General features: G+C 48.1%; 1 protein-coding gene across 1 annotated transcript in view; it reads left to right on the top strand.

Annotated features, from left to right (window-relative positions):
* LOC113833884 (leucine-rich repeat-containing protein 38-like) overlaps window positions 1-10,926 on the top strand; it is a 19,832-nt gene extending 8,906 nt beyond the window's left edge. The window contains 1 exon segment of the mRNA XM_027399976.2: window positions 10,673-10,926. Within this exon segment, the coding sequence (XP_027255777.1) occupies window positions 10,673-10,926 (254 nt within the window).
* The last annotated feature ends 774 nt before the right edge of the window (window positions 10,927-11,700 follow it).

Here is an 11,700-nt window from a genome sequence, read left to right as displayed (position 1 = left end):
TTTCTTTTTATTTACTTCTGTTTATTTATTTGGTTTGGAGACAAGGTCTCACCAGGTAACTCTGGCTAGCTCGGAACTTGCTGAGTAGGGCAGGCTGGCCTTGAATTCATAGAGATCCACTTGTCTCTGCCTCTTTGTACACCACTGTGCCTGGCTGTGCAAATATTTTCTTAAGGATGTACACGCACTGTGTGGACATGTGCCCAGCAGCCTGAGATGCCATCACAGAAGGCCCATTCATATGCAGTCCCTAGCCTTGTTCCTGGAGCCATGGTGGAAGATGGTCACTGGGACTGAGAGATAGAAGCTGGCAGATGCAGGACTGTATGCCTGGCTTTGGGGGTGCATGGAGTAGGTGACACAGTCTATACCAGGTGGAAGAGAGCAAATGTTGGGAAAGGTGCCAATGGGTCTCATCACGGAGGCTGATTCGGCCAGGCCTCTTCTTGTGCCTTCCCTTTCTAGCCGTGGTCATGTGTCCTCAATGGTCATAGCCCTCAATACCATCATGGAGATGCTTGAGTCTATGGTCCTGTGACCTTGACACAGGGAGATGTAGGGTGTGGGCCGGGAGGAAGGTAGATATGGCAGAATTAAGCAGAAGTGCGTTGGCTCTGTCTAGCTCCATCTCCCCAGGAAAGTCTCCTAGAGAGAAGCCAACAGATCTGCCTGGGGTGTCTGGGCTCTTGAGGGCTGGGATTCCCAGTGGGCACCTTTGTGGGCAGAGTCCTTCTGTGAGAGGGTGCCATGGCAGACAGGGTGCTTATTCAGCTCCTGTACCATATCATTTAACCCAATTTGCTATCTGGCTCAACTCAGGGCCAGTCGGAGAGCCCAACCTAAGTCCCAGAAACTGCCTTGATTTTCTGATGTCAAGCAGGCTTGCCTCGGGCAAATGAATGGGGATTACTGTCATCCAGATGAAAGAGAAAAGCCAAAGCTTGCCTGAAAGTCACGGGGTACTTTGTCCTAGACAGCTCCAAGGTGACTCTCTTTTTTTCTAAAACTAAAATAAAAGCAGTTTTCTTGATTATAAAAGTAACAAGCTTCAATATCAGTCAGGGGTGGGGGATCAGATATGTATTACCTGATGATAATTAAAAATTAAAGACAACCCCCTGATGAGGAACAGATTCAAACCCCAGATAGGTTATTACCTGGTAATTTATTGGGAAAATGTACTCACACGAGGAACCAGTAACCAGATTTGGCACTCCAAGAAGTCTGGTCCCAGATGCTTCCAAAAGCTGGCTGAACCCCTAGAGAGAGTGAGCCCGGCTTCTCCTTGCCCTTTATCCTACTACATCCATCTATATACCTGTGACCATGCCCAGCCGGGGTGGTCATGGTTACAGGTATTGGGGTCTCTCCCTACAACCCCCAAAAGCAATCGAGCAACAAAACAAACAAACAAGAACCTCCAGAGGCCTGAGAGATGGCCCAGCAGCTAAGAGCACTGGCTGCTCTTGCAGAGGACCTGGGTCTAGTTCCTAGCACCCACATGGTGGCTCACAGCCATCTGTAACTCCAGTGGATCCAATGCCTTCTTCTGGCCCCCAAGTACATTGCACTTGCATTCATGTGGGTGAAAACTCATACACATAAAATAAAAAATAACCAACCAGAATCCTTTTACTATTAAAGTTGTATGTTAAAAAAAATTTTAAGGGGCTGGAGAGATGGCTCAGAGGTTAAGAGCACTAACTGCTCTTCCAGAGGTCCTGAGTTCAGTTCCCAGCAACCACATGGTGGCTCACAACCATCCACTGTGAGATCTGGTGCCATCATCTGGTGTGCAGATATACATGGAAGCAGAATGTTGTATACATAATAAATAAATTTTAAAAAGAAAAAAGAAAAAAATTTAAGATGGGCACTGTGATGAACACTTTAATCCCAGCACTCAGGAGACAGAGATGAATAGATCTCTGTGAGATTGAGGTCAGCCTGGTCTACATAATGAGTTCCAGGACAGCCAGAGCTGCATAATGAGACCCTGTCTCAAAAGCAAGGCACCAACCAAACAAATAAAAAAAGGAAATAAATGAGACACAAAATGATAAGTCCTGGATCCTAATAGATCTTATCAATAAATTTAGTCTGTTTTCTGACTCTTGTTTTTATATTATTAAGACCTATTAGAACTCATGCTACACCTGTGCTGGCTAGTTTTACGTCAACTTGACACAAGCTAGAGGAGGGAACCTCAATTGAGAAAATGCCTCCATAAGGCTATAGGTTGTAGGCTATAAGACATTTTCTTATTAGTGACTGATGGGGGAGGACCCAGCCCATTGTGGGTGGTGCCATCCCTGGGCTGGTGGCCCTGGATTCCATAGGAAAGCAGGCTGAGCAAGCCGGTAAGCAGCACCCTCCATGGCCTCTGCATCAGCTCCTGCCTCCAAGTTCCTGCCCTACTTGGGTTCCTGCCCACAGCGTTTTTGATGATGAACTGTTATATGGACCATGAATGAAATAAATCATTTTCCTCCCCAGGATGCTTTTGGCCACGGTGTTTCGTCACAGCAATAGCAACCCTAATTAAGACAAGTCCTAGACAGTTAGTTCCACATTTGTAGAGGAACAAGGAGATGAAATTCACAGAAGAGGAAGAAGAGGGGGTGGCCAGGGGCTGAGCAGTGGGCATTGGATGGGGACAGTTTCTGTTTGAAGCTATAGGAAGCTCTGGCTGTACGGGGCCAGGGTGCTCCAGGATGAGCCCTTGACCTGATACTGCCCATACATCCTTCGCTCCATGAAATCAGCTTATTATTTAATCAGACGGAGTGTCTGCCGGCCGAGACAGGGAGGATAATTGGGAATTTTCCCCTGTGTGATGCTGGATATTTAATGAAAGTGGCAGTAGAAAACAAAAGTTAGCACTATTGGAAATTAGAGCCTGTGTTCCTTGGCACCCCAGGTGAGGAGTGAGCCTCACAGGCTCCTGTGCAGCATTCCTCTGTGGCACCAAATAGCTCCGGCTGAGACCACAGCACACACACCTTCTTCAGAAGGTCAGGATGACAGAGAACAGGTGCCTGGAAATACACTAATCAGAGTATCAGGAGACTTGGGGTCCAGGCCAAAGTCTAGGTGACTGTCCTATTTAGCTTTCTATGGCCATGATAAATACCATGAAACCATCCTGGGGAGAAAGGGTTGGCTTCACCTTACAGATGAGAGGCAGAGAGGGAAGTGAGAGCTGGAGCTCACCTTACAGGTGGTAAGCACCATTGCTGCCATGCCTGGTGACCTGAGTTTGATCCCTGGGACCTACCTGGTGGAAGGAGAGAACTGACCCCTGCATGTTGTCCTCTGGCCTCCACACGTGCATTGTGCCAAACACCCTCCACCCACAATACAAAAATAAAACGTAGCACAAAGCTTAACAGGAGAAAGCACAGTCCTGGGACTATCTGGGAAAAGAGTAAGAAGATCTTGACTCCTCTACCATAAAATACCCTACAGCCATTAAATGTGTATCTTTGTACATCTCTTCATGTGGTGTGTGTGTGTGTGTGTGTGTGTGTGTGTGTGTGTGTGTGTGTGAGTGCATGCTATATACTTGCAGTACATACACCCTAGCTAGAAAGTACATTCAGAGGCCAGAGTATAACCGATGTCATGATCTACCTGTTTCCTTTAGGCACAGTCTCTCACAGAATTTAGGCTAGGCTGGTAGCTAGCAAGCTCTAGCCATTTACCTGTCTCTGTCTCCTGAAGCACTTGTCTTACAAGAGTGCATGTGGCTATTCCTGTCTTAAAAATGTTGCTGCTGGGATTACAAGTGCACGAACAGCCTCACCTACCTTTTGAAAAAAAAAGTATATATATATAGTCTTTGGAGATTTGAACTCAGCTCGTCATGCTTGCACAGCAAGCTCATTTAGCATCCAATCATCTCTCTAGCTTCCAAGGTGCATTTTATTCTATAGTCCCAAGATTCGGGAGGCTGAAGTGGGAGAATCTCCTGATGCCAAGAGTTTGGTACCAGCTTTGGAGACAGTGAGACCAACGCCTGAAAGTGGTATGTTGTATTTGGCGAATGGACATTTCCAATACGGTCACCAAACACGAGGCTGGAGATATTTCTACCAGACAGATTTGTGAATGTTTACACCTAGAACAGGACTTAGAAATGTCTAAACCGTTGTGCAAATTGTATTTAGGACTTCTTGCATCTGCCTTCTGTTCATTTATGGCTGGTGTCTGGTGTGTGTGTGTGTGTGTGTGTGTGTGTGTGTGTGTGTGTGTGTGTGTGCAGGCTTTGCCTAATAAGCAGAATTAGGAAAGCAGAGACCTGTCTTTAACAACAGAAGTGCTTAGGGGAGCCTGTGGCCACTCACACTGAGAGGCTCTCCGGAGGCCAGAGCTGGAGAAAGGCCCCCTGAGAGATCTGGGCCAGCCCTGTTCATTGGCGAGGGGCCGGGCCAGGCTTGAGAGATTAATCTCAATCCACCATCTGCTGTGTCACTATCTATTTCTAGGATGGCAGTTTGTCACCCTCGCCACTCAGGTGTCAGCTGTGGGGAGAAGTCATCATTCAAGGGGATGGAGCCTGGGGGTGCGGGTGGGAGGAGGTCCCCACCACTCACAGCAGCGAGATACCCATCCCAAGAGAGAAGCTAGGCCAGAACAGGATTGAGCTGGCTGGTGTGATGAATGGGTAGAAGAAAGAAAAACTGCAAGGAAGAAGTCAGGAGGTCACTTAAGCTGCCCACAAGGAAGTCACCCCAGGAGGGGAGAAGATCTGCACAAACGTCTTTCCTATGGCCCCCCCGAAGCAAATGTGCCTCCAAGATGGCGGTTTTGCAGGACATCTGAGCAGCTGCAGATCATGTGTGATTTCGGGACAGTAGCTGTCAGGACAGGGACTAACTCATCCTTGAATTCCATTTCCCATAACCCCTCCCAGGACCAGCGGGCATAAGCAAGAGGAACCAGCCCTGACTGGGTACACAGGCAAGGTTATTGATGGAAGGATGCCAGCTGGTCCTTAGAGCTGAAGAAGTGGACTCAGAAAAAGGCAGGACTGCAGCTCAGCTGGTAGACTGCTTGCATGGCATGCAGGAAGCCCTGGGTTCCATCGCTGGCACTGTAAACTGGGTGTGGTTGACAAATGCCATGCAGGGAGAGGTAGGAGGATTGCCTGGGGGAAGCCAACTTTGGCTACATAGTAAGACCCTGTCTCAAAAATAACTAAAACCTCAAACAAGCCCATAGTGAGGGGAAGATAGCTCTGGGGGGTTGGAGAGCAGAACCCCACTGGGAGGGGCAGCAGGAAAGGCTGATGGACCAACTGGGCTCCACTTTCCTTTGAACTTAAGTGTTGTCCTGGCGCAGAGAGGCACTAACCCCATTGTGGTTGTGTGCTGTCTGCTGGCTGGGAGAGGATGTGCGTGTGCCTGAGGCTGTACGTGTGTGTGTGTGTGTGTGTGTGTGTGTGTGTGTGTGTGTGTGTGTGTGTGTGTTTATATATGTACATACATATGTACATATAGGTATATGTGTTATGTGTGTGGATATAGACCAAAGGATGGCTTTGGCTATCATTTCTAATTTGGTTTCTGTTGCTGTGATAAAATACCAACGAAAACCAGTCTGGGGAGGAAAGGATTTATTTGGCTTACAGGTTACAGTCTCATCCGGGAAGTAAAGGCAGTAACTGAAGCAGAGATTTCAGAGGACATCGCCACTTACTGGCTCACTCCCCATGGTTTGCTCAGCTTCCTTCCTTCCTTCCTTCCTTCCTTCCTTCCTTCCTTCCTTTCTTTCTTTCTTTCTTTCTTTCTTTTTTTCTTTCTCCCTCCCTCCGTCCCTCCGTCCCTCCGTCCCTCCCTCCCTCCCTCCGTTCCTCCTTCCCTCCCTCCCTTTCTTCCTTCTTTCTTTCCTTCCTTCCTTATTTTTGTTTTGTTTTCCCCAGAGAGGGTTTCTCTGTAGTTCTGGCTATCCTGGAACTCACTCTGGAGACCAGGCTGGCCACAAACTCACAGAGATCCGCCTGCCTCTGCCTCCCGAGTGCTGGGATTAGGCTTCAACCTGCTTTCTTATACACCCAGGACCATAAGCCCAGAGACAGCACCATCAATCACCAATAAAGAAAATCTTCCACAAAGATGCCTCAGAGATGCTGGAGGCAATTCCTCAATGAGGTTCCCGTCTTCCAGGTGACTCCAGGCTGTGTCAAATTAGATTTCAGGCATGTATCATGATGTCCGATGTTCTACTCTGCTCTAGATTGAACCTGTTTTGTTTGTTGTGTGTGGTCCTGGGGATTGAACACAGGCCTTGTGCATGTCAGGCAAGAAGAGCTCTATTTCTGAGCTATACCCCCAGCCTTTTGTTTTGTTTTTGTTCTTGTTTGAGACAAGGTTTCTCTGTATAACAGCTCTGGCTGTCCTGGAACTAGCTCTGTAGACCAGGCTGGCCTTGAACTCATAGAGATCAGCCTGCCTCTGCCTCCCAAGTGCTGGGATTGAAGGTGTGCGCCACTAATGCCTGGCTCCTGTTTTGCTTTTTAAATTCTGCTTTGAGACAAGATCTCTCTGTGTAGCTCAGGCTACCCCAGCTTCCTGAGTACCCTGGGGTTACAGGTGTGAGCCACCATAACCAGCTACAACTAGTTTGGGTGGTCCTGTTTATGGGTTGTTACTGAAGCAGCTATAGAGAAATAATGCAAGTCCACACCATGTGGAATTGTCAGTGGAGGCACAGGAGACATAGTCCCCCCATTGTCACTCTCAGCTACTGGCAGAAGTTCTCTCCAGCTTTTAGGGACCCCCAGTCAGGTAAACCCAGGATTTTTGATTCAACACAGAAAAGAATTCCAGGATGGGCCAGTTTATGAAGCTGATTTGGAGATTTTTATTAAAGATATTTTAATATAGATTTAAGTGTGCAGGTTAGAAGAGAAGGGGACTCAGCAGGACAGACGAGACACACCTAAGAGCATGTGCTCCAGGAATCACAGAAAGTAAGATATACCCAAGTGTGGGCTCTTCAAGGGAGAGTGGCACATCTAACAGTTACACATCTTGGTTAAGTGTATGTCAACTTGACACAAGCTAGAGTCATCCGGGCAAAAGAAATGCCAAGTTAGAAACTGCCTCAATCAGATTGGCCTGTGGGCATGTCTTTAGGGAATTTTCTTGGTGGATGATTGACAGGGGAGGGCCCAGCCTACTGTGGGAAGTGCCACCCCTGGACTGGTGGTCCTAGGCTGTATGAGAAAGCAGGCTGAGCAAGTCATGGAAAGCAAGCCAGCGAGCAGTATCCCTCCATGGCCTCTGCTTTAGCTCCTGCCTTTATGCTCCTGCCTTGAGCTCCTGCCCTGGCTTCTCTGATAATGGAGTGTAACCTGAAAGCCAAATAAACCATTCCTCTTCAAGGTGTTTTTGGTTAGTGTTTTGGAAACCATATGAACTGAATCGGGAGAGATGGTTTAAAGGTTAAGAGCACTGGCTGCCCTTGCAGAGGACCTGGGTCTGGTTCCCAGCACCAGTGTGTTAGCTCACAGCCACCCACTGCTCTAGTTCCGGGAGATCTGATGCCCTCTCATGGCCTCTGAGGGCATGACATGCACATGGTATACATAGAGGCATATCACATAAAATAAAAATAAATAAAAATATAAAAGAAAGAAAGATTGTATACATACTTACCATATTCAAATGGTGGGCTAAGAACTTAAATAAGATACCTTTCAGGTCTTTTTTTTTTTTTTTTTTGCTTGCTTGCTTGAGACAGGATTTCATGTAGACCTCAGTATGCAGCTAAGATTGGCCTTAAACTTCTGATCCTCATGGCTCCACTTCCCAAGTGCTGAGAATACAAACTCACCTGGCTCCTGAGGATGCTTTGAATTGCCCCACTGTCTAGGGTGCTGCTGGCATCTGTAAAGAGGATGGGATATCAACTATCCTAAACACGGCTCAAGCCAAGGCCAGGAGTCCTATCCCACATGCCAACAGTGCTGGGTTTGGGGGTAGCATGCAGCTCAGGTGGTAGAGTGCGTGGCTAGCACGCAGGAAGCCCTGGGCTCCCTCCTCAGCACTGTATTTACCAGGCATGGTGGAGCGTGCCTATAACCCTAGCACTTCCAGAGGTGGAAGCAGGTGAATTAGAAGCTGGAGGTCATTCTTGGCTGCATATGTTCAAGGCTAGTCTGGGCTACATGAGACTCCAAAACAAAACCCAAGGTGCTTGAAAGATAGTTCATTAGTTAGGAGAGTGCATGGCTCTTCCAGGGGACCAGAGTTCAATTCCCAGCTTCCACATCAGGCAGTTCTCGGCTGCCTGTAACTCCTGCTCCAGATGTGATATTTCTGAATTTCTGACCTTTATTTCAGACACACACACACACACACACACACACACACACACACACACACACGGAAGAAGACGTGGGAAAGGTGGGGCACTTGCTGGGAAGCAAGGTTCTGGAGAGGGGAGAGTGGGAATGGGGTGTGTGTGAAAATGACTAAATGCATTATATACATATATTAAACTGTCAAACAACAGCAATAAACCCAAAACAAAGCAGTGCCAGGTTGAGAGACGCAGTCTATGGTAGGATATTGTTAAAGCGGGAAGGGAAGCCTGAAGTCACGGACCCCAACATTGGAGCCCTGCACCGGTTGCAGGCGCTGCTGCAGATGGCTTCGGGGACAGATCTCCACCCTCTTCTGCCTGGCCCTGTCCACCCAGCCAACCATCTTTGTCCAGTTCCTCTTGTTTGTCTGCCTTCTGGGATTTTTAGGGAAGCCATTAAGTTGGGGTGTCTTACCACATCTGAGCGCAGTCCCAGCCTCCACTCCTGATGGGTCGTGTAGTGTTTTCCCAAATAAGCCCTTTTCTTCCAGCCACAGAGAAATGTGAAATGACATTTTCTAAAAACGTCGCTTTGTAAAAATGCCAAGGCTAATCTCCAGGCACAAAGAGCAGCGTGGAGATCAGAACTGACTCGGAAGCCGCAACCTGGGAAGAATGGGCTCGGAGGTGCGTGCAATGGGTACCCGAGGCTGGGCTACTGACTAGCTGAACTGTGACCTGCCACGTGCTTGAGGGCTACATGTCGCCGGTGGCTGTTAGAGCTCGTGTTCATGCCCCAGGCAGGACTCTTTTTTTTTTCTTGTTTTGGGGGTATCTTTGGCTAGTGGGTAGATATCAAAATGGATATGGTGGCTCATTCCTGTAATTCCAGCACTTGGGAGACCAAGGCCTGGGCTTACATAGTGAGTTCCAGATCAGCCTCAAGTATATGACGAATCCCTGTCTCAAAAAATTAACCAAATAGGGGCTGGAGAGATGCCTCAGCAGCTAAAAGTGCATACTGCTTACTCTTTGAGACCTTCTATTTCCAGCCTATTCAGCAGTTCTAGAATAGCCCCTACCTACACACACACACACACACACACACACACACACACACACACACACACAGAGAGAGAGAGAGAGAGAGAGAGAGAGAGAGAGAGAGAGAGAGAGAGAGAGAGAGAATGCCTGTGAATAGAAGCAGTGGAGCAGTGGCGTGGACAGAATCAATGTACAGCATATGTATATATAGGAATAGGAAGTCATTATCATTAATTTGTAAAATTAATGTGTCAGTAATTATAAGGAAGCCAGACACAATGCCGGGCAGTGGTGACGCACGCCTTTAATCTCAGCATTCAGGAGGCAGAGGCAGGTGGATCTATATGAGTTTGAGGCCAGCCTGGTCTACTGTCTGCTGAAGAAGTTCTTCCAGGACAGCCTCCAATGCTACTCAGAGAAACCCTGTCTAGAAAAAACAAAAGGGGGGAAAAAAGGAAGCCAGGCATGGTGACACATACTTTTAATCCCAGAACTTGGGAAGCAGAGGCAGGTGGATCTCTGTGAGTTTGAAAACAGTTTGGCCTACAGAGTGAGTTCTAGGCCATCCAGGGCTATACAGTGAGACCTTGCCTAAAAACAAAACAAAACAACAATCCCCCCAAACAAACAAACAAACAAACAAGAAAAAAAAACCCAAAGAGCTCTAGGTCATCTAAATCCTTGAGACTCTAAAGCAGCTCCATCTGTTTAAGGAGAATAGAGAGTGCAGTATGGTTGCTAGGCAACTGTTTCCATGGAGAAATGCATGGGTGGGGTGGCTATAGATGTATAAGGGATGCTCCAGGACTGAGGGAGGGAGGAAGCTCAAATATTCTTTCTCCATTTTGTTTCTGAGCTGGAGAAGAAGAGGCACACTGGTAAGAACCCCAAGGGTGGTTTGGGGGTGCTGGGCAATGAGTGAGAATGCTGTTTTCTGGACACAAGAGGGTTAAGTAACAAAGTTGGAAGAAAGAGAGTTGACTCTCAGACATGCCAGGAAAGGGTTGAGGGTGAGCTCTTTGCAGCTTGGAAACACTGAAATAGAGAACAGGAGAGGCTTTCCTTAGAATTTGAAGACACCAAAAGTAAGCAAAGAGTGATGGTTGCTCAGCTTCCTCTCAAAACAATGTCTCCACTTTTCACCCTGGAAAAAGTACACCTTACAAATCCACCCAGAGCTGAGTGCCTGGGCTCCCAAGCCTAGATGTGAACCTGTGAAGTTATGTTACCAAAGGAAGTGTTGAGAGTTCCTGCTATGAGGTACTTCTATGCAGTCCTGGGCTGCAGCCTAACCCTCTCTCATTCTGTCTCTCCGCAGGCCTCGATGCCATCCAGTGCTCGCTGCCCATGGAGGACCGGAGGGTGGCCCTGCGGGAGCTGTCAGAAGCCAGTTTTAGCGAGTGTAAATTCAGCCTGTCCCTCACAGACCTGTTCATCATCATCTTCTCCGGTGTGGCCGTGTCCATCGCCGCCATCATCTCCAGCTTCTTCCTGGCCACTGTGGTGCAGTGTTTCCAGAGGTGTGCCCCTAACAAGGACACAGAAGATGAGGATGACGACGAGGATGACTGAGCCACCTCTTCCTGCTCTTTGCTTTCCCACACCCAGCTAGTGGTACCTCTCCAAGGGAGACAGGGATGCTGAAGACAGAAGCCTCCCATCCCTCCAGGCCATGAAAGGGATAGAGCTTGCCTAAGCATTTGCTGGGACAGCCGATCCCAGAGCATAGAATCAGCAGAGTAGAGATACAGGAAGGATGGAGAGAGTCATTCCTGAGCAGAGCCCACCTACCGGGCTGGGGCATTCACGTGTGTGAAGATAATCAAGTCAGGCTTCATGGCTTACAGCTTTCCGACCTTCCCAAGCTGAAGTGAGAGCTCACGCAGCTTCTGACCTCAGAGATGTTTGTGCTGTTGTTATTACCAGCTGCACTATGGCCCATGAGTCATCTTCCTCCTAAAAGACAGCAGAGCTCTCCGTGGAGATTCAAGTTCAGCTCACTCTCCATGGGAGCAGGAATTCTTTTCCTCTACACAAGGTCCCAGCAACTTTGGGATGTTAGACCAAGAACAAGCAAATGTCCATGCAATAGACAATGTCTGTGTCTCCCCTGCATTGTTGTGTTGACGCCTAATACCCAACATGACGAATGTGAGATGACTTGAGCCAGCAACACTGAGCTGGGCTGGGGGCTGAGATACCCAAGGCAGAGGTTCACAAGAACTTCCTGGGGGTATTTTAGGGACCCACGGCTCCAGGGGGTTTTGAAGAGGGCCCTTTGGATATGACTCAGTCATGAGAATGGATTCATTCGGAGTGCAATTAGTGCCCTGATAATACAAACTC

This window comes from Cricetulus griseus, chromosome 2 (genome assembly GCF_003668045.3).
Source record: "Cricetulus griseus strain 17A/GY chromosome 2, alternate assembly CriGri-PICRH-1.0, whole genome shotgun sequence".
In the NCBI taxonomy this organism is placed as follows: Eukaryota; Metazoa; Chordata; class Mammalia; order Rodentia; family Cricetidae; genus Cricetulus; species Cricetulus griseus.
Note: the sequence above shows the minus strand (reverse complement) of the source record. Positions and strands in the feature narration are given on the sequence as shown.